The 23,757-nt window shown below is 37.0% G+C and overlaps 1 protein-coding gene across 1 annotated transcript in view; it reads left to right on the plus strand.

Moving 5' to 3' along the window:
• The first annotated feature begins 17 nt into the window (after positions 1-17).
• The window catches only part of hs6st3b (heparan sulfate 6-O-sulfotransferase 3b), a 43,851-nt gene continuing 20,111 nt past the window's right edge, over positions 18-23,757 (plus strand). The window contains exon 1 of the mRNA XM_043248815.1: positions 18-572. Within this exon, the coding sequence (XP_043104750.1) occupies positions 46-572 (527 nt within the window). The 5' untranslated portion in view covers positions 18-45. The remainder of the gene's footprint in view (positions 573-23,757) is intronic.

The following is a 23,757-nucleotide window of genomic DNA, read 5'->3' on the forward strand; positions in this document are numbered from 1 at the left end:
GATCATGATTCACACTAACTGCATGAAGAATTTCCTTGTGTTAAAATGAATGAGAAACCCAACAAATGGATTTTCATCCCAATTTTAGCCATTCTTTTTGTCATGATTGGGTACCAGTATATTTGTCCGGCGGGCGGCCAGGCTTGCCATTTCAGGACAGGAGACAAACTCGTTAGGATCGGTCCCCCGTCCACTCCAGACCCGACCACCGATGACCCGGAGGAAGACAGCCCAACTAAATGTGCGTCCAAATTCAACTTCACGGAGCGCGATCTGACACGCGACGTCGATTTCAACATCAAGGGAGACGATGTGATTGTGTTTCTGCACATTCAGAAGACAGGCGGGACCACCTTCGGCAGGCACCTGGTCAGGAATATCCGCTTGGAGCAGCCGTGCGACTGCAAAGCGGGACAAAAGAAATGCACGTGCCACCGGCCCGGCAAGCAGGAGTCATGGCTCTTCTCGAGGTTCTCCACGGGCTGGAGTTGCGGATTGCACGCGGACTGGACGGAACTGACCAACTGCGTGCCTGTGATAATGGACAAAAGGCAGCCTCCAAAGCGCAAGAGGTAACGCGCCTCCCTCTTTCTCTCTCTCTCTCATAAACTAATTCGGAGAATTCATTTGCCGCTCTGTTGCCTCTAATGAAGGTAATGATGAAGTGTAAAATGTAGTCTGAGGGTGTTTTCACACATGAGTCCACTCAGACCACTTTGACTAGACCAAAATGGCTTTCACACTCTTGGAAAAGTGGGCTTAGATCTCATTAATAAGACTACTAATAGGTACTGCTACAACTACTAAGCCACTAATTATTATGAACAAACAAACAAAGCAATATACAGAAAAATTTGACGTATGAACAACTTTTTTTTTAAAACATTAAAACAAGAAAAGAAACGGCATTACAATACAATTAAAGTAACATTTTCGAAAAAAGGCTGCATAGTATTGTTTTTGGAAACCATACTCTATAATCTTCGATTACAATTTAGAAAATATTTTTTACTACCATTAAGTAGTAATTTAAGCAATGTAGTGGAAATATTTTGGTTGCACTCACACCCCTTTCTGTTTTCACGCACAATAAACCTGGGTTCGAAAGTAACCAGGCCTTATTTTTGTCCATCAATAAAAAGCTCTTATTTTGCTTACCACAAAAATACACTGCTATGGGAATCTAAGATTCTTATTGTGTGTGACTGTTATTGTGAAATAATAAAGTTTTGTGTTCACAGTGCACTCAGATCTCCTTCAGAGATTTCAGTCCCGTTTAATTTAGTGGGATGTCATTTGGAGAGTTTACATATCTGAGTCAAAATTTGTGCCAACCACTACTGCACCCCTGAAACTAAGTATTTAAGGTAAACTTAATTTAACATATTTCCTCTGCCACACAAACGCTCTCCAAAGAGATCTGTGCATTATGAATCCATTTTCCCATTTTATGCCCTCTGCGATGTTTCTTTCACTGTTCAGAAGGTATTTTAGTCCACCATTAGTCTTCTCTTCATGTGAAGATTAATCTACTTCACATATGATTTTAAATAGTTATATTCACCATGTCAGAAAAGACAGTATAATTGGGGGTTTTCTTTGCCTGTGGCCTCTCTGTGTCATTCAGTGATGTGATTAATGTGACAGTGATATTATTAACTTATCACCCAACATGCTTTATGGCAAACACATTAAAATGCACAATAAAGAGAGAGCCGGTCAAAATGACTAAATGCCAAGCCTAAAATGTTATTTTCTACAGTATCTGTGACCATAGCTCTCTTACTCGGATTCTGCATTCCCGTTTAAATGACTGAGAGCCTGTGCTGTAATGAACTTTAAACGAGGTATCATAAAGCCGAGCTGAGCCGTCGAGCATTTCCATCTATAAACCTGACAGTGCCAGTCTGGACAAGCAAGCCATTAAAAAGTTATTTTAGTTGTTTACTAAGTATAATGATGGCTTAATATGGCAAAAATATGCAGACTTTCACTTTTATAAGTGCCTGTGAATAAAAGACATATGTGTTTTTAGTGCCTGTGAATGTCGTTCTCGTAAATAGCATATAAAATAGCTCTGTCGTCATCCTCGGCTACTTGCTGATCTAATGTTAGTCCATGAATTATGTTTGACACAACTGGCTGTGTCCGTGTCAGTTCTGCTCTTTTATCATGAAAACTTCAACCGATCACTCACTTTAACAGCCGCCAAGCATACGGATCAAAATAATTAGTCGCTAGGCCTACATGTATTGTAATGAAAGAAAATGTTAAAGCGCTCATTTTGAGGAACAGCTATAAAAACGCATGTCGCCTGTAAGGAAGTTTCAGAGAGGAGACATTTATGGGGTGAAGAGAAATTCACACACATACCCCAAAACGGCAAGACCACAGTTATATGATTCATCTCTGCAGAATCAGCCAACTCATTCTGGAAGTTCACAGTCGGCATGCGACGGAGAACCGAAGCCCAAATGAAACATAAATCAATCTCTCACTCTCTCTGTGCTTTCAAAATGCTGCTTCGCATTGCTTCTCTAAAGATACACCAGGAGACGCAAATAAATCTCTTCTGACAACAGGCGCTTTTGCTCTCTGAACCGCATGTGCTAAGTGGTGTCTGTATGAAAATTTCATCCTGATACCCAGCTCTGTTTATTTCCGTTAAGATGGATCACTCTGTGTGTGGAGGAAGCTTTTCATGGACATACGATCCTCGTTTTTTCATGTGTTTAAAGGCCACTTGGAATTTACAGCACTCACGGTATTCTATAATCTAATAATACAGATTAGTGCAGCAGTGCAAAAGCATCGTGCGGGTTTTTCTTTTTTTTTTGTTATTGTGAACATGCAGGGTAGTTCTTGCCGGTGGTGGGGTGGTAATGTGGCAGCAAAGTTTCTCAGGCATAGTGTGGCCTTTTTAGCCTGGCACGAACAGTGCGGGCACATTGCAGGACCTGGAAAGGTCAGCCGTGTCAGAGCAGATCAACAGACACTGTTAGAGTCAATGAGAAGGGAGAGTTGAAGTGATCTCTTATTTTGGGTTGTTTGTCTTCTTCTACGGTCATGAATTTCTCTTGCAGGTCAAAGCTGTCAAAACAAAGCAACAGTTAGAGAATGTAAACGAGCAGGAAAAAAACACTATTCGCACTAACCACTATTCATTTTTTTAATGCACATTGCCGGTCATATTGTACATGATGCATTAGTGCAAGCTGTTATAAATAATATGCAATGCCTACTTGTCAAGAGCCAATCAATTCTATCCAATCAATGATAGAACTGCGCCTGCAATGGTACGGCAGCAAACGTCCTTGATGGCATTCACTTTATTCATTCGAATTTGCTAGTGCCATAGATGCCAGAGATATTCACAAGTCTTTAACTTAAAGTCTGAGTCAAGTCCGGAGTCATTTCAGTTCGAGTCTGAGCCATGTCTGAAGTCTATACAAATGCAACTCGAGTGCCCATCTCTGGTGCCATCAAGTCAAAAATATTAATCATTATTAAGTGCTTTTGGAAGAAACCAGGCTCAGTGAGGGGACCAGTTCTTCTCTGGCTTAAATGAATTCACATGGTGTGATATAGTTTGAGATATGTCACATTGGTGTTAGGTAGAAAAGTAAGAGTTTCTGTCTGTCCGGAAAGCAGAAAAATGAAGGCAGAGCTTCAGTTTATCTTATCAGTAGGAATAAAGTCTGCATTGTGGTCCTCGCTGGTTGTGACATGATATGTTCGGAGCCACTCATAAGGATCTATAGTGAGGTATTGTCCGTTCAGCGAGGTCCTCTCTGAAGAAGTAAGCCGAGGCCACGTTTGATCAAGTCCTGTCCAATTTTCTACACATTAAACATTCTATTTCACGCAGAAATACAACCTATTGCGTAAGAAAAATGGGCATTGTAAACGTGTTTTTAATTAAAGATTCTAATCTTGTGATTTCTGACCACCAACCATATAACAGGAAAATTAAGATGAATTTCAGACATGACAGGGTTTTATTTGGATGCCGGCGTCAAGTATTGTATACCCATAGGCATCACATCCTTTTAAATTATGTTGTTCAGATGATAAAACCCTCTGATTTGGAAAAACCCCTGACTCGTTCTTTTCACCTTCCTTTCTCATTCTTTCATAGCTCTGCCTCTCTTCAGGACCTCTCTCTGCCTCTTTTTATTTTAGCACTAATTAAATTTGCCAAGTCCCCTGGCATTATAACCAAATGGAGTTTCTGGGCAGTCACGAATGTGCAATCTGCTGAAATGAGATGCAATTAACTAAGCCAACTGCACACAGGTTCTGAGATTAAAGGCACCGCAAACGATCTGCACATGTTTACAGAAACAGTCTCTTAGTTTGCAGTTAAAAACAAAAAAACACTAAGACAGCTATAGTTCATAATTACGAACACAAAAGCATTAAAACGGTGTTCTGTTTTTCTGCCCAACACTGATTTCACAGTGTTGTTGCTTACTGGAATAAAGGTCAAAATGCATTTTACAAAGTTTTCGTGCTAATTATGAAGAGAGAGGGTCTTTTTTTGGCATTTTGCAATTCCTTAAGATCCTTAGACATGACTTGAGCCCCTCCCTTGTTATTTTTGTCGTTTTTATTGTTCAGTAGGCAAAACCATAATTCCGAATTGATAAAAAAATGTATAGTACTTCATTAGTGTCTGTAGCAGAATTTAGAACAATATTATTCATTTTTAGTGAGTTAGAATTGGCTTTCCTTTTTTTTTGGAAATAAGTCTTTAGTAAATTAATTGCATTAATTAAATATGATAAGAAATACAAATTTACATCAAAATAAATTTTATTCAATGCCAACATTCTATGTTTGTCTGAACTTAGTTTTTTTAAAGTGTAATTTGGTATACTGTGTGAATTTATTTACATTTCATATAATTGTAAAGAGACTTGCTTATGTTCAAAATGAATTGCAATTTAGTATCACGTCATATGTATCATGCCACCTGGAACTGGAATTTAAATAGCATTCTCAATTCAAGTTTTGAAGGCACACTTCCACTGTCTGCGGCAAGAGTTACTAAATGAAGTACATACGGGGTTTGATACAATACTTAGGTACACATGTAGAAAAAAAAATGTTCGTTTGTACTATATTTGCCCTCTGTATATGGTGAAACAAAGTCGCATTATCTATTAACACATCAGCTCATCAATATTAAAACAGTCTATTTGCATGTGTGCCTGAATGTGTGTTAAGTTTTCATGGCTTCTGTGGTTAGGGTTTTCACACTAATGTAATGAGACCTAGAAAAATCTCCCATTGTACTTATGGAAGGCCAAACATTCAGCGCTCCGAACAGTCGAGGTCCTCCGTTCCCCCTCAACAATTAGAGTACAAATAGATTCACAAGCTCCTCATTTCCCAGACAATCACAGTAATGAGTAACCTGCAGCTGCACTAATGGGCCATTATTACTCACACGGAGAAAGTGATGACATCCTCTTGGCACAATAACACTCTTTGCATGATATTTTATTCATTATAGTCAACACAGAGACACACAATTACTGTCAGCATCTGCATGGGCTCGGATCAATACTGAGGCACCATCACCCACCTTACGCAAGGATGCAAAGCGCTTTTTCTTGTCACCTTTTAAATTCTTCTTCCCGTTTCTCCTTGTATGTTCCACACATCACTGCTCTTGTTAGATGGCTGCTGTTGTCATGTTCAGATCCTTTCTGCTAGATCTGTCAGCCCTAGCAGGTTCTGAGCATGCATGGGGCTGCGGGGACTAAATTTGTTGGATTTACAGCCTGGAGGGACCTGCTTGAGTCCTGTGCATCCTCATTGGTGTGGGATGTTTATTAGGTGCTGGGCTGAGCATGCCCTTGTGGGTTAGACACGGCGGGGTCTGGAGATTGCTTTCACGTGTCATTAATCCAGGTCACCATATTCTCTGGAGCAAAAGCTGTAATCCAGTTGCTGTGATAATTATGTGCTGACAGGAAAGGGAAAGTTGGTGCATCTTTTGAGTCGACTGCTTCTGTTGGAGCTAGAGTCTATGATACGAGCAAAAAAGGCCTTTGAAAAACAATTTGATGTTTGGAGCAGCATTTTGTTACAGTATTTTTTTCTACGTTTGGGAACCAACACAGCAGACTATGGCGCATTTATGAAGAGTCAAAAATCCATGCTGAAATTTAGACCAGCACCACGACTCAATAACAAGGAGGTTAATATAAAGCACGCATTTTGGACCCCTGAAATTACATGCACTCGAAATTGTCAAAACGCGTGTCTCTGCAAGTATCCTTGTAAACACAGTTGTTTTGGATTAGGTGAAGGTAAACAATTGAGAAGTAGTACACAGCAGTGTAAAGTTCCTGTTGCTTTCTGTGCCGTGAATGTAAGTCAAACAGCAAAACACAGTGATTTTTGTAGCTGTAACACAGATTTATCAGATAGTTCACTTTGAAGCTAAAATTTGATTCTGATGTTTATCAGCTTACCCCAAGGGCATCTAAGGTGTAGGTGCCTTTTTTTCTTCATTAGATAAAATTTTTAGATTTTTAAGTCAAGCCGTTGTAGTCTTTCAGTCATATAATGGTTGGTATAGGGAACTTCCTCTATGAAAGGAAAACAAAACATGCACAGAGAAATCCAAATTAAACCATACCCCATCGTAATGATACATGGATGGCCTAAGACACGAAACGGTCTGTGTGAGAAACAAACAGTATTTCTATAGTTTTTTTACCTCTTGTACACTACCATGTCCAAATGATCTGAGGGCGCATGCGCTCCGGTGCGTGACGTGTGTGTGTGCTCTGGAGTCGTCTGCACAATAAAATTGGATCCAGTGAAGAAGAATTTGTATCTTTGTTCTATTATGTTTATCTATGCTTTTAATTCATCTACAAAATCACCCCAAATATTGATTTTTATCCCCCCAAAGAGCTATATAGCACAGTATATCAGCGTACTACAATTCACTGTGCTGTATTCTTGTCTTAAACAGTATACTGTAATTACATACCCAAGTTAATTGACTCAAATGGGTTTATTTCTTTCATTTCATTGTGCTCTTTCTTTTATACAACAAGCCTGATTTCTTTACCAAAATTGGTTAACAAACTAACATTTTGCTAGCTCCCTGCATCTCTTCATGTTGATGAAAATCTGTATAAATCTTGAGAGGTTGAGACGTGCACTGTGAAAGCTACTCAGTGTAATGAGACAGGTCTTGCCAGAGCAGACGCTCAGCTCTTTTGACACTGCTGTCAAAAAATGCTGCTTTAGCATATATGACTCACAAATAGTCTAAACTGGATCTCTTATTGGATATAGTTGTAGCTTTGGAATGGACTTATAGCTGATGTCTAAAGAGAAAACAGAAAATAAAGAAATATTAAATGGTGTTTATAGGGTATAAAATGAATGCACTTTAATAGGTGAATGCAGTCTTTATTTGCAATTGCTTTTAGTACGAGAGTATGCAGGTGTTGAACAAAACTGGGCCTATATCTCTGGCAAAGACAAACATGAGGATGACAGGCTATTTAGTTTTAATGTATTGAGGGAAAATAGACACTTCACTTAGTGCCTTTTTTGTTTTGTCCAGACTGAAAAAAACACTCTAAACAAACAAAACATAATCAAAGTGTCTGATTGATTCAGAGCAAACTGAACAAGCAGTTTTGCCAATAAACTCAAAACAGTCGTTTTTATACTAAACCTACCTGTCCTCAAGAAAGAGCATATAAAAAGTATGGCAAATAAAAACAAAAACGTGTTGTATTGATACACAAAAATGGACTTTTGCGTGTCTATGCTGCATGATGGTAGAATTAAATGCGTATCATATATACGAGAAAAATGCATATTATATGCATGCCAACAAATTTCGTGTCATCATGCATGGGGACACTGTGTATTATATGCATGCCAAACACATGCATGTCATTTGCCAAAGTTACATTTTTGCGTATTAATACAAGTTTTCATTTTTATTTTCCATACTATTTATAACATTTTAAAGAGACCAAACAGCTGACAAAAAAATCATGTAAAAACCAACAAGCTTGCCTAAAAATGGTCAGTGAAAATTTTACCTGTATTTTCATCTCTTCTTCCTGTATCTTACTACAGACCAAGAACATACAAACTCAACGGTTCATTTCAAATGGGAAAAATCCTAAACTAAAATAAATTGCTCTGTTAATGTGTTGGCACAAGTGCCAAGTTCTATAATTGTTTTGTTTGACATCTTAGATTGGGTCATATTTGTTAGATTGATCCATGATTGGCTTCATGAAACAAATGTTTAACTGTTCTCACAATTACCATAGCAGAAATTGGAGCATCATTACAGATTATATTCAGAATCAAGCTGAGCACAATGTAATGATGTTAAACATAGATTTGATAACAGATGAGTCACATAAGGGTGAGGCATGCTGGGAATCACACTGTTTACTTCTCAACCCTTTGGAATATACACTATATATGAATATTTGTACTTCGGAGAACAAACTGCCTTTATACTGTGAGCTATAATTACTGCTATTTGTTAGAAGACCATGCGCTCTTCAAATAATTACTGAGCTGCACTTCCCAGGTTGGTCATATGTATACTGCTCTGTAAAAATCTTCCAGAATCAAAAAGTTTTGCTGTTTTTGCTACAGGTTACAACTAGCAATTATTTTTGACATGTGCATGTTTTCTTTTTACTGCACTTACAATGAAAATTTATGGGGCAGGAAATTCAACTTTGTTCAAAAGCAGCAATGCACATTTTGTATTTTTATTTAAAGCGCTAATATTAATTCAACCTTTATATGCAAGCTATAAAGTTTCATTTAATGGTGGGACTGCTATTCTAGGAAGACAAACTTCTGGTTTTGAGTTACCAGCATAATTCTTGTGGGTGGCTTTTTTTTTCTCTGCGTAAACAGTCCCTTTTTAGGAATCCTTGTGGGTTAAAATTATTTCCTGTGTTAAATAGCGCATTTTGAAGCCAAAAGATTTCACAGAGCTGTCTAGTTATTAGATTCCGAGTCTATTCCTGGGATCTACCAGAATTGCTTACAAGAGGCCCAAGTATTTGAAACAAGATCTTGAGATATCTTTCTAGTAATAGAGCAGACGTGGAAAAGAACTGTCAGTGTTACTTGTTCAGTGATGATTATGATATAATGCTGGAGGAAATATCTTTCATTCAAGCCCGTCACACGATAATACCTCATTTTGCGTGGTAACCAAGTCTATACCAGTGAGTCTTATTTTTATCGTCTTTTATTTTGGAAGGAAGCCAGTGCAGTGCAAATTTAGTGTTGCAGATGTCAGTGTTGCTGCAAACAGGGATTTACTCCCTTTTCACCACTTTCCTGAAGCCCTATTTATTTGACGGATTGACAGATCAACTTGTGACAGGGAAAATGCCAGCTCAGAGGCTTTCTGCGCGTTATTTTTCAACCGTGATCAGTCAGGCCTGACCAAAGGTGTTTGTACAAAGTAAGTCACTACAAGCGTGATTCATCACCACCACATGGTAAAATGTCATATTTCCTTATTTGGTGTGGCCCTGCTGACAGGTATATGAAGAGACGAGTGGGTGGGTGATGGCAGGGAAGGGGCCAAAATAGAGTCACCTTCATAACACCTAATCTGATCAGCGGACCTAAATCTGACTGACCTGTACTGTCCAGCTCCTCTGGCAATTTTGCTGCGCCTTACAGGCTTAAGGCTGAAAATACTGCAGCCCCAGTATATATGAAATAGTAAAATACTGTTTAGCTGAAAAGCTTTTATTTAAAAATATATATGTTAAATAGCCTATGCTACAATAATGTTCATGAGAAAATCACTAAAAAAGTTAATGCTACATATTCCAGTATTCCGAAGTACCTGTTTTCCTTGGATTATTTATAGTTTAATTTATATTCATGTATAGGTGTTTGAGCATTGATAAAGTATATTTACTATACTACTACTAGTACTAGTAACGTATTTCAAGATGCTGTTGGTCATGTGATCTTAACATGGCAACCTGCCTTATGCAGAATAAAACAACTTAAAAGGTGGCTGAAATCACTTCTTACTTTTGTGTGTTTTAACCATGTTTGTCAAAAGGGCTGTCCATTTGTTTACTGTATACGTATTACTGTATTACTATAACTTCTTTCAAACAAAAAAAAGCAAAAACAGTCTGAAAATAAATTTAATACAATAGTTCAGAATAGTTCAGCAGAAGAAAGTCATACTTGAGAATGAGCACATGATTAAAGTTTATTTTTGGGTTGAACTGTCTCCTTTAGTCTTGTTTCATTTAGTTCTTCATGGTGCTGCAAGTGATGTTAGCTGTTTCACTAACCTAAACAAGGCAGTCTTTCTGTGCTCTGTATGTATGAGATCAGATATGTAAGATATGTAAAAAAACAAAAAAACAATCAAAATAAGTCATCTGATCAGTTCCCTGTCACAGTGTGGTATTTCAAGCCACCTAATTCTGAGGATATTTGTACGGTAGGGACATTTTATGAGTTTCATAGAAACATATGAGAAGCAAAAGCTTCATCTACTTTCCTTGTAATCTCACAGGTTTAGAAGAAATAACAGAAAAATTACATGTTTTTTTTTATTTCAGATCTGGTCTCTTTCTTTCTCTTTATCACATCTGGCAGCTCTGCCACTTAAATATGGGCCCATCGGTGTTGTTCTAAAATGTCTTTGGTGTATTTGGATGTTTTCATGATGTGCCTTGAGTGGTTTTAAATGCAGAGAGCTAAGTGCTTGAGAAAAGGGTATGATCTCAGTGAGCAGATTGCTGTCCAGATTGCGTCTTTAATTTGCATGTTTATAAATAGGCGACTCTATGTGACACAGCTTACATTTGCATGACCATTTGATATGTTTCCCTGAACTAAGCACAGCACTTCTTAAAATGCATCTGATTTGTATCTTTGCATTTGTATCAGTTGTTTGATAGCGTGATCAAAGAAGTACACAAACTTTGATGTGCAACCTGCAGTTTCCTTGAGAAATTGATCATTTTAGGAAAGGCAATGTTGATTTGCCATTTTACAAATTAAAACATTTTGGGTCATCTACCTCACGTGTGTTGACATCATTGTGTTATGAGCTATTAATAATAGTATTACCAATAATGTTTAGTGGTCAGTGTTTAGATATGGCTTCAGCCAGTGCGTAATCCTTTTTATCAAAACATAAACACAAATGTGCATCTCAAGAATGTGAACCTTTGAAACCATGAATTACAGATTTTGATAGAATAGATCATGTATGCAATCCAGTGGTCTAGAAAGAATGAGTTTGAGCGGAAAAACAGAAGTCCAGTCAAGCAATCTCTGCTGGAGAGAAAAAATGAACTGCGGTGACCTGTAAAGTTCCCACACCACAGAGCAAGGACAAAGCACAAAAACAAACAAAAGATAGCTAATGCGATATCCATTTTATTGTGTGCCGAGAGACAGAATGAAGAAAACATTGATGGTAATACAATGGATGATCAATTAGCCTTCTAGAGAAGTTGCAGCTGTTAAAAGGCAAACTTAATACATTCAGGCCAGCAGGTGTCAGTATAAAATCTAAAATGACTGGGATTAATTTAAGCCAGCAGAATATAAACAAATAACGGCTGCATTTAAAATGACTTGCTCTCTGAGTACATCTTTTAAATATGTAGTTATCGTAATGAACTGGTTTTGAGAGTCTTCCTGCCCTGCCACCGTAGGCTTGAGTCTTAGCCGGATTACACTCTGAACTGCATTCAAAACACACACATACATGGACCGATGCATCCTCACCTGCTATCAGTTTCTTAGACTGTTTAAAGGGATAGGTTACCTCAAAATAAAAATTCTGCCATTACTTACTCTTACTTTAGTTTGCGGACAAAAAGTAATTTTGGGTTTTGGCTGAACTATCCCTTTACGTACGTTTCCTTGCTTATGCATTTTGACTTTCTGATTGTTTACCTCATTTATGACTCTTTCCTGCCTGCTTAGAAACCCCTGCTCTAAATTGCTCTGACTTAGATCTTAATTGTTTGCTGCCTACCTCAACCCTATTGACGCACTGGGATTTCTGATCTACTCCTAGCTCTCTCATTAACAACCTGCAACTGTTTGACTAGACTTTGTTCTGTTAATAAAGCTGCACGTGGATCCTAAAGGCCCCGATATATATCAAGCAAAGTTTTTTTGCTTGGTTTTGCCCTGATTTAGTTCGAAATGACGCCATTTCAGTGTGTTCTTCGATTTAGTTTGAAGTATATCATGGCCTAATTCCTCTCTTTGTTACACTTATTTTACAAAAAGTATGTTCTATAGGATGAATGTGTTTAATGTGAATTATCTGGACATATTCATTATGTTATTATTGTTATGTGACCTACCAGTTTTATCGCTGCCATTTAAAAGCTGCACTGAATGTGCACTTCAGAATCTTCCCGAAAGTAGATTACCTATTGGGAAGTTTTTTCTACTGTTCAATATTGTGAAATCTGACATTTTTACATTTTTAACCTAGTACAGTATATAGAGAAGTATGCATATTCAGATTCAGCACTTGTGTCTGAAAATAAATGCTTCTTTATGAAATAGTATGAATCTGGGTCAAAGGATAATGCTCAAAAAGGTGGTGGATAGTGTCCAGAAATGCATCCATACTGCATAGGAAAAAAAAAACCCAAATGCATCTATAGTGCATAGAAAAAAAACTAAATTGTCAACTTTTTTCCATTAAATACAGCACTTAATTTCAGTGTTACCAAAGAGCTTTAAGTGCTTTTTACTTTAATGTCTATCAAAGGGTGCCATTTTCTTTCAGTGTGTGTTGTACATAACGAAATTTATTTCAGCAACGTTAAGCTGAAAGAAGTTGGGCAGTTGTTATAATAAAATGTTCATATAATAATGAAGGAGACTGAGAAGTGTTGAGATAAGATGATGTTGAAACATAATGCTAATTGCTCCACATGGCACGCTCTGCAATAGAGAGAATAAATAAGAGCCAGGCACTATCAGTAGCTAAATTGCTGCTCATGGTGTCATGGGATCTGTTTACTTTTATCTTTGCATAATAATAATTAGTGGGAATGTTTTATTTTAAAAATAAAATTAGCTTTTTGATCATTTTTATTTTTGGAATTAAGTCTGTTTCTTTTTTCCACTCCTTTTATCAAGGCTACATACTGTATGCCCTCATTTGAGAGCTTCAAAGGCTTGCTTGAAATGCTTAGTTTGATTACACTATGAGACTTTAATAATATTTAATAACGATATAATGGCAGTATTTGAGAATTGGCTGACTGTATACCATCAGTAGAGTAAGACCTGCCTCCCACATGTGATATCAGTTTTTTTCTGAAGAAAATGTGAGTGGTCTGTGGGTGGCTGTTAAGGTGTTCTAAGTGGTTTTTAGCATGTTGATTTGCAGTTGCTAGGGCGTTCTGCTTGGTTGACGGTGCCTTCATTGGTTGGCACGGTCTAATTTGCTGGAGTAAAGATTGAAACCTGGCTGGGATGCTGACATTTGACTCTCAGAGTGATGTTTTATAGAGTATGTGGAAAATTATGTGAAAAATCACCACCGGAATAATATGTTATATATTAGATGTCTGTAACATTAAAGATGTGCCTGCAAATGCTATTTGAGTAGCTGTTTGTGTGAATATGACCGACACGTGTCTTTGCAATACTGATAGCGCTGTTAAACTAAATTGAACTGAATAATAACACCGTTGCTTTATAGCTCAAATCGCAGTTGTTTTATAGTTGGTAAATTATTTTTCAGTTTACTGTGAAGCTGCTTCGAAACAATCTGTGTTGTATAAAGTGGTATAGAAATAAATGTGAGTTGACTAATGAACACCAAACAGACATGGGGATGGGGGTCAGGTAACTGTGTATATATATGTGTGTGTGTGTATATATATATGATACGCATTTTTTTTTATATTACAATTTAAATCATACGCAGTGAACACTATGTACCAGACTGTATTTAACATTTCAGCAGCTTTCTGCATTATTAAGGAATATGCAGTGTTTTGGACTTATGTAGTAATCACAAAGGAAAGTATAGCCTGGTGTACAGACTTTAAGCCCAATAAGAAAGTGTTTTTTGTGTGCCTGAACATCTCAGTAGGGGAGTGTCAGCGGCCTTTGGGAACAGTGGTTAAAAGCCACTTTCCCGCATGGCGGTCAGTCATGCGAAATGTGTTTAGTTTTTAATTGTGTGATGAATTCATTCTTTAGCTCAGCAGACGTGCATGGATTTGTTGTCGGACTCAAATACAGGTACTTTGTCTTTGCATGTATTCATTAAAGACCGCACTAGATGGCCACCTGAGGTTTCCCACATCGGAGTTTCAAAACCAAGCTGCTTTATTTATGAGTAGAATGAAGATAAAGACGCCCTGCAAACAGTTGTCATCATAATAACTCAGATATCAGATCATGTTTTCCACCGAAACATTAGGATGTAAAACATAGATTAGGATAAATGAAGATTAGAATTATGATTAGAATGATTTCTGAAAAATCATGTGACACTCAAGACTGGAGTATTGGCTGTTAAAAATTAAACTTAGAATCAGAGGTAGAAACTTTATTGTAAAATATATTAAAAAGGTAGAGAAGAAAATTCGGAATAAAGTTATTTTATTTTAGTTTATTATAATAATAATAATAATAATAATTATTATTATTTTTGTTTCAAAAAATTTAAATTTAATTTAAATTTAAATTGAACCACTGATGTCACATGGACTACTTTTTGAACCTTTCTGGGTCGTGAACATGCAAGGATCGTTGCTGTCTATGGGAGGATCAAAAAACTCTTGATTAAATACAAAAAAATCTAAATCAGTTTGTGTTCCAATGAATTAATGACACAACTTTCATTTTTGGGTGAACTATCCCTTTAATGTAAAAACATATAATCTTATTATATGCTTTTTTTGTGTGTGCCTACGTGAAGTCATACATTGTTTGATAGATGTAAAAATGTAAGATACGCTGGCAGACAGTTTCTTTATGCTTTGTATTTTACTTTATTTAAAGGTGTTGCATGTTTAAAGGAATTTTGTTTTTTTTCTGTTTTCTGTTCTTCTGCCCACATTGACCATATTTTTTTTCATCAACATTGGCATTGCAACATGGTTCCTCTGGGTTTTGAAATTCGAAATGAACATAGACAGATGCTTGTTTATACATGACTTTGATGAATGGTTTCTCGCTCCACATAAAGAAGACAAACAACATGCAGAGGAGGGTAACACTGCTGCTGTGTTTAATTACTGTACGGCACTTGCAATCACAGCAATAAACCTGTCCAGCGCTCCTGTTTAATGAAAGCAGATCAAAGTTAAAGCTGTCCAGCAATGCTTTCATCCTCTCTGCTAATGCAACTCATCTGGGAGTCTTAAGAAATATTTATTGTGTGTCCATTGTCACTCACCTTAGCTGGACTGAGGCTTTCTCAAATAACTAATGGACATTTTTCTTTGTCAAATCATGTATTTGTATACCACTTTCCGCGATGCAGCTTCACAGAAAAACATGGTGTTAATGTTTAGAATATTTTATGCATTATAGTCATAGCTGGTTAGAGCTAGATGATGAATGCAAATATTTTATATATACTGTATATATATAAATATATATGGCATTATAGTTTACATGTGGCGACAATACATATTTTGCATTGCGAATATACTGTATGCATAAAAGTTGGACATGTGCTTTTATTGATGGTGATGGCAATTTTTATTTATGAAATGATGACAGATCTGTCTCAAGATCATTGTTAGGTTCTTGCTATGTTTCTGAGCCTTGATTGTGTTATGATTCTTGATGTCTACGGGAGCTCTCTGAATTTATCAGAAATATCTTACTTTGTGTTCTGAAGATAAATGAATGTCAGAATGTCATGATAGAATTTGACAGAATCTCTTTAAGAGTATAGAAGAGCTGGTGTCAGATTTTGCTACCTCTCATGAAAACAGTAGGTAGTACAATTTGATAAGGAAAAATGCTACCTGTCAAAATATGGTTTATTAAGGTCTAGGCCTACCCCAACCCTAAACCTCCCCTTACAGTGATGTAAATACAAGTGATTATGAGTTATCCATTGCTGTGACTAGAAGGGATACATCTACGACTGGAAACCAGCAATAAATTATTTAAATGATTTATTAATTATCTGCCTATTAGATTGTGTTTTATCAACATCTAGACCTAACCCAACCTAAACATCATTCATTTTCATAGTGCAGCCTTAGAAAAAGATAATATTCTTTCCAAAAACAGTGGTACCTTTTGGTTAGAAAAAAATCGCAGCACTGGTGTAGCAGCACACATTCGAAGTTGTTGTGCACCGAGTTGTTGTATGAAGGGCAATGCTGAGTTCAAGTCCTGGCGAGAGCGGCTTGATGAGACAGAAGAAAAAAAAATCAATACTCTCAGTGTGGATGGTTTGTAACAGGGCCTCCCTGAGTGGTGTCTGTCACACTGTGCTCTCAGAGGAAGCGCTGACCAAGAGGTGTCAGACCACAGCAGGCAGAGATAGTACTAGAAGATACAAAGACAGCACTTGATTCTTCTGGACCACAGACAGGGATGCTTGAACTTGATTTAGATGCGTTTTCTTTGCATATACAGCTCGTGATGTCCCAGTAGAGGAATTTAAAGTAATTATGTTCAGATTATGCACTGGCAGCTAGAAAATTAGGTTACATCTTATTGGATGCATATTCAGATACGTTCCAAAATTTCATCTCCCGCTTGTTTGGCCTAAAGCTAAGCAGGATTCATTTGTACTCCTGCTTTTTTATCACAGTCTTGGTATTAAGACTCCAACCAAGAGCTGCCGCTGATAATGAAGCTACCAATATGGATGATTCCGTCACTCTTGATTAAGTGTGGTGTCATGCTCAGAGTAATTGCCTTAATTAGCTATTGAGCAGTTTTCAGGGTTAATGGGACAACAGGTTGGTAAGCGAATGTAATGTAGTGCTGGAAGCTAATGATTTTACTTTCATCTTCTCTGAAATGATTTGATTAACAGTAGAGAGAAACAGATCCCCCTTGTTTGTTATTACAGAATCAATTTCATGGCTGGATGAGCTTTCTCTTGACTTTTTTTTTATTTTTTTTATTTTTGGTTGGCCAAGAACAGACCACCAGACAAATTAAATAACCAGATAAATCTGGTGTGCTCTTAAACCAGCTTTCTTAAGCCCTGTTCACACAGGATTAGTATTATCTAGAGACCTCATGTGTTTTAGAAATTACCCCTCCACATCTGAATCCTGTGTGGCGCATTCGCACGGGAGATGGAAGCCTGTGATTTTACTTGAATTTACAGACTTGTTAATGATGTCAAAGTTTCGCATAATATTATTTATCGTAAAAAGAAGAATGTTCGTTACCGCATGATGCTATACATGTCTTCCATCTCTGTCTAATCTTTCTTGTTTTTGTTTTTCTGATGGTTTTCAGTAGTATGTTGTATATTGATACAGCCCAGCACGCAAAATATTAAATATTAAAATTCTTTGCAGCCATCCTTTTTTGCAAAAGATGAAAAATAGATAAAAAATGATATGACACCTCAAAATGCTGACCAAATCACAGAGATGTTCAGACCTGTGTTAAGTGAAATATAGTAGGTCATTTGCAGGGGTATTTTTACTTTAAAAATTACAGATATGGCAGATTCGCACAGGATTAAAATCACAGACAACCTCTGCGATTATTAAAAATTACTAGAGGTCAGCATGTAATTATCCTGTGCGAATAGGGCTTTAGTTGGTAATAGTTTTTATCCCTGTACAGATAAGAATGAAGTTTTAGAATGAAGATACATTTGTGTATTTGTATTTGTGCATTACATTTTTTTCCAATTTTTATGTCAACTATATATACCCACATATATATATCTTGATTAAATGCATGCTTTGTTTCTTTATCATGTCTGTTAAGATCATCAGAATCAGTAGAAACCTTTGTGATTTAAAGTCTTCATGACAAACTCCGTTGTCACTCTTGTGCATCACAAGAAGTCTTTCCTCTCCACTTGAGTATTTGATGCAGTTTTAATGACTTCTATGGCCGCAGCCTCTCTATAAACACCTTATTTTCAAGCTCATATGTCTGTCTATTTTTTTCCACATTAATATTAAGAATTGGCCTTCACAGGCACTGAAAATGCAATTTCCTCTTTAATGTTGTGTACGGAGGGAAAAACTATTATAAACCACTGAAATTGAAAACAAATGAGTAATAAATAATAACATAAATAAATAAATCTAACATAACTGAAGCATTTCATAATACAGCTACGAGTGTGAATACTGTATATCTGTCCAGTGTTAAAGATGAAAAAAAAAAAGAAAACTGTATTGCATCTTCAGTGAAGTGAATTTAGGCTCTTGGGGTGTCTCCAAACAAAGAAGCGTACTTGTTTGTTTTAATTTAATATATCAAGAAAAAAAAAAGAAAAACTGATTAACACCCAGCTGCGCTTAGCTAATATGAAAACGCACAGAGTTCACATTTACTAAATTGTTAGCATGCACAAGAAATATGCACCGTCTGATTGGGCCAGAGGTTAATAGCACAGAAAGTTAAATTTCAGGAATAAATATTAACAGGAGTGCACTCTCATTTGGGTTAATTTAAGTTAATTCTAGTGAGAAACTTGATCAACTTGACCTCAGAGCAGTAATGAACTTTACATTTCCAGGGACAGCTCTTTGAAGCAAATCATGCACTTGAACTTGAAGGAGTAGATATTGAACTGTACCTTAAAACCTAAACCTTAAATCTGACCTTGAATGCCTACTGCATATAAAACTATAAGTGTCTTAAAGGAATAGTTCACCCCAAAATGAAATTGCCACCATAACCTACCAAAGTGATCTCATGATAATTTGTATGCAATTTTATGTAAAATAGAGTTCTATAAAAAATAAATTTACTTACATTTTTACAGACACTAAAACAATAATAAATAAATGATTAATGAGCAATTGCATTTATCTGTTTTTCTTATACTGTACAAAGATAGTTATGTTTAGGTTTAGAGGTAAGATTAGCGACTATTGCTATGTTGCTACAAAATTAGTAGTTTTTCCTGCATATTTTGGTCAATTGCATTTTATATCCTTTTATATTCTATATAAAATGGGTAGGTTTAGGTTTGAGGTTATGTTAAGGGGTTTAAAAAATTAAATATTGATTAAAATGATAGAAATGACAAAGTGATGAAAAATGCACTAAAATTTTACACTTTAAAATACGTCTAAATTGTACGTTTTAGCATCTGTAAAAACTTACAAAACTGTATGTTTTAGGTTTGTAAATGTGATGTATTCATATCTATGTTTAAACATGAAATTAGGCTACTCACCCCGAAACCATCCAAGGTGTATATGACTTTCTTCTTTCGGACTACACAGTCAGTTATCTTTAATAATTTTTCAAGGCTCTTCCAAGCTTGGTAATGCTGTTGGATGGTGACCATGATTATTCTTAAATCAGATATAGAAGTACTGTGTGGGAAAACTAACCTATTAACCTCCCGGGAGGTTATCACATGTCCTCTGAACAAGATTGATGGGTTTTTATAACAAAAATATTTCTACTTTTAAAATTATAACGTAAATCACTGATTAACGGCCGTATGCATCCCGAAGAGCATCGAGTTTTCCTCAGGTGCTATATGTAGGTGATGAGTGATGCTACATTTTGAGAGATGAGAATATGTATCTTAACAAAACACTCTTGGTTATCTGGTTTGATAAGAGGAATAGACGAGGAGCAGTGATTCATTCTCTTGCCTTTATGAAGGAACCCCTGATTGTATGATATAATTTTCTGATAATTAAATGCTACAGAAAAGGATATTAACCAGCACTAGCTCGTCAGCTTTTACAAGAGTGACGCCTGGAGTGATGTTCTGCTTGAGCAGGTTGATCTGCTCTTCAGATATTTAAGTTTTCACATCTGATAGGTGTTCTACAGCTAGACAAGCAGGGACTCGTAGGTAAGTTCACTTTAATGTTTTGCCATGAGAGAGCTGCTCTTGCGCCCGTCCGCGCTTCTCACAGCTTGTGAAAATGAACACGAAGCCCGTTGTTAAGTCCTAGTAACAGGCATGTGGAGGGTTGTCCAGTTTCTCCAATTTTTACGGCCTGTCATCTGCCTATGTACGTCAGATCTGTCATCTCTGGCCAAACAAGTGGTCTAAATTTGGGTTTTGGATACATGAGTGACGAGTGTGAGTAATGAACGACCTCAGTGTGACGTTTCGTCTGAAGCTCAATTGAGCAGATGCAACAAACGCTGCAGGATCCGTCTGTGTCCATCTGGTGTGATGGTTTACACTTGGCAGGTTAATTTGGCTCGGAAAGGAACTTTAAAATTTAATGATTAAGAACACACAAAGCTAAAACTCAACTTGTGGAGACAGAAGATCTAGCGTTAGACAAACTACATTTATGTTTATTTAACTAGCTTGTATCTATATTAGGTTTTCTGAACAGGTCTGATTTTCATGAGTCTCCTTTCAAGGAAGTAAGGAATACAGGAAGGAAGTGCCAATACATTTGTTGCAGTGTATCCTGATTGAGTAGTAATAGTAATTGGTAACTCATAAACAGTAATCTCATTTTGACTTTCACAATTTTTTCATTTGACTTTTATATGGACGGTGACAGAGAGGGAATTATTCAACATCCTTTTCTTTGAAATTAGCGAATTAAATGATTAGTTGATTCGTAGGAAACAGGTGGTTGTAATATTTTATTGTGGCTATGATATTTTAGTTCTGGAAGGCAAGCTTGTGTTGAGAAAAACAACCTTCTGGAGTAGAGAGGTCAACTGTAATCTTTTCTTTGTGCTTATCAGAGCCTGTTCGGCAGTCACATATCAAGAGAACGAGTGACTTGGACTGGAGTAGTGGAGTAGTTCTGAGAGATGAACTGCTTGAGAGGTGACCTGTTTCCTGCAAACAACCTATGAATGACTTAGTTGGGATACGGCTGATTGGTGAATTAATCATTAATCATAATTTGTCTTGATCATGATTCCCTTTGAATATAATGATGAATTTAAAGCAAAAATTCACTTCCAGAGTAGAAGATTTCTGATAGATTCCTTACCCTCATGCAGTCCAAGATGGTCTTTCTTTCTTCAGTTGCAAAGAGATTAGGGTTTCTGAGGAAACCAATCCAGGATTTTGTCCATATAGGGGACTAATAGTGGAGGCCAATGGGTAGAAGGTCCAAATTGCAGCTACAAAAGGCTCTACACAACCCCAGCTGAGGGTCTTATCTAGTGAAACGTCATTTTTTAAAACTATATACTTCTTAACAACAAATTATCAGTAAATTTTTATTTTGGACGTGAACTTATCTTTTAAGTTGGTGTTGGGGGAGTTGACTGTTGAAAATGTAAAGAATGTTTATTTTTTCACCAAAAAATTAAATGACCTTACCATCTTTATAACAGTGGCCAAGATTAATTTTTCTGAATCTTCCCAGGTGGCTGTTTCTAAAATGATCAAGCGGGATGCTTAGTGAGACACTTCCTCAGCTTTCTTGACTTCTGAACTATGTTGATTAAATAAATCATAAATCAGCCAAACCCAGGTGCCAGTTAGTAATTAGCATTTTGCAGAGCATTTCTTCAGTTTCTATGGTTACAGTTTCTTATTGCATCCATCCAGTCACGTTTGTCCAGAGAAGAACATAAAGGTTTTTCATAACCATGGATCAGGACAACTGGCGTATCATTTGTCCAATGTTGCAGTTATTGCAATTTCACGGCCATTGATAACATAATTAGGTGTATTGATTGATTAACAAACCGGCTGATTGAAGCAGTTGATTGCTCTGGTATATGTTCGCCTGCGTTCATTTCAGCGGTTCGGAACCGTTATGTGGTATAACCTCTAATGCAACTGGAGGACTATCGATTCCAGTCCTGCTCAAGATGTTTTATAGATCGTTGGATTAAATTCCTCTCTGGTATCGATTATGGTTTTTGAGGGCAGCACTGACACACAATTTCTGGAGGGCATCATCACAGGGACTGAGCGTGGATCAATTCCATGCGAGATATTACGTTTCAAATCAATTACCGGAACATTTGAGGGAAGTAATCAGATTAAACTATTAATATCAGAGCGAGATTGGCCGTTTTAGGTTACGTTTGTGGAAAAGACCCATTTCGGGCCACATATTTTCTGTAATTACGCACAAATCACAATCATGCCAGGCAGGAGCTTGAGAGTAAATGTCACTGAGGCTATAAAATGGAAATAAATAAATATACGAAGGAACAGGGTAGAGCTGAAAATAGGAGAATATATCAGCGGTGGTATTGTTGTCCTGTTGACTGTTAGCTGAGATGTTTTTTGTGTAATGAGGTAAGGAGGAACCATCGCTGTTGGCTCTCGGCTTCCCACACACACAAATCTCTCATGAGAATCGTACTGTGGCACCTCATGTGGCGGCCATGGCAGACGCACAGACAGCGGTGTTATATTCCCATTCAGACGGCAAGTATTTTACCCTGTCATCGTGATCTGAGAAGAATTGTGTGCATGTGGGAGCAGTTTTGTTTGTTTGTACGTGTTTGATTCACGCACATGCACGTGAAAGGCGGTATACAGAGTTTATATGACGGCGTGTTTGTGTGTGAGTTTGTGTTCGGGCTGCCGTCCAGCTCTGCAGGGCTGTGGAATCATCCAGGTCTCCAGCATGCATCAGGATTATCTCCCGCTCGCAGGAGAGGGGATCGGCGTCACAGCGCTCTGCACTGCCCAAGGCCATCAAACCTTACTAGCACGCAGCACACCATCCTCTGTCATCACTGTACACAAATACGGAGATGAGCTGCAAATTATGGATATTTATGCATACTGCGTTCACACTTTTGCATTTAAACAAATCACTTGAGCGGCAAAACTGATCCGTTAAACAAAAACTAAAAAGTGAAAGTTTGGCACAATTTTGGAGCTTTCTCAAAACGAGGTGATTTTTTTGTTTTGGAATGATTATGAGAATCTGAATTTATATGCATGACATATTTGTTTAAAACGATTTGATCTGCGCATATTTCTCGAGGTGACTTTTTTACTTGAGACTGCAATATTATAGAGGGCTCATTTGATCTTGATGCATTTGTTTTGCACTAACACACAGCTTTTTGCTTTACAAAACGTTAATTGATGGACAGGAGATGTGTGGGTTACTTATGGATTATTGTGATGTTTTTTAACAGCTGTTTGGATTCTCTTTCTGACTGCAGAGAATCCATTGGTGAGCAAGTGATGTAATGCTAAATTTCTCCATATCTGTTCAGATGGAGAAGCAAACTCATTTACATTTTCCTTTTTGGGTGAACTAATCTTTTAATCACACGTGCTAGCTAAAATGTTACATTTAATCATTTCGTTCAATATATGCAAATACAAGAGTTTCATTTTGATGGTTAAATGCCACTAGAGCTACCCTTGTGAGGTTCATCATTAAATGGAACAGAGTAATTAAAATGTGAGGTGATTAGAGTTAAGGATTCATATTTTGACAGCCATTAAAGCTGATCTTTGAAATAGAAAGAGGACAGAAAATGGTGTTTGTAGTTCTAGAAGCATTTATAGAAATTTACTATAAATTTCTACAGTAGTTCAGCAATCAGAGGACTGAATTCGACCGAAGTAAATCTTGCAGCTGAAATAGTTTGTGT

This window comes from Puntigrus tetrazona, chromosome 9 (assembly GCF_018831695.1).
Source record: "Puntigrus tetrazona isolate hp1 chromosome 9, ASM1883169v1, whole genome shotgun sequence".
Lineage (NCBI taxonomy): Eukaryota > Metazoa > Chordata > Actinopteri > Cypriniformes > Cyprinidae > Puntigrus > Puntigrus tetrazona.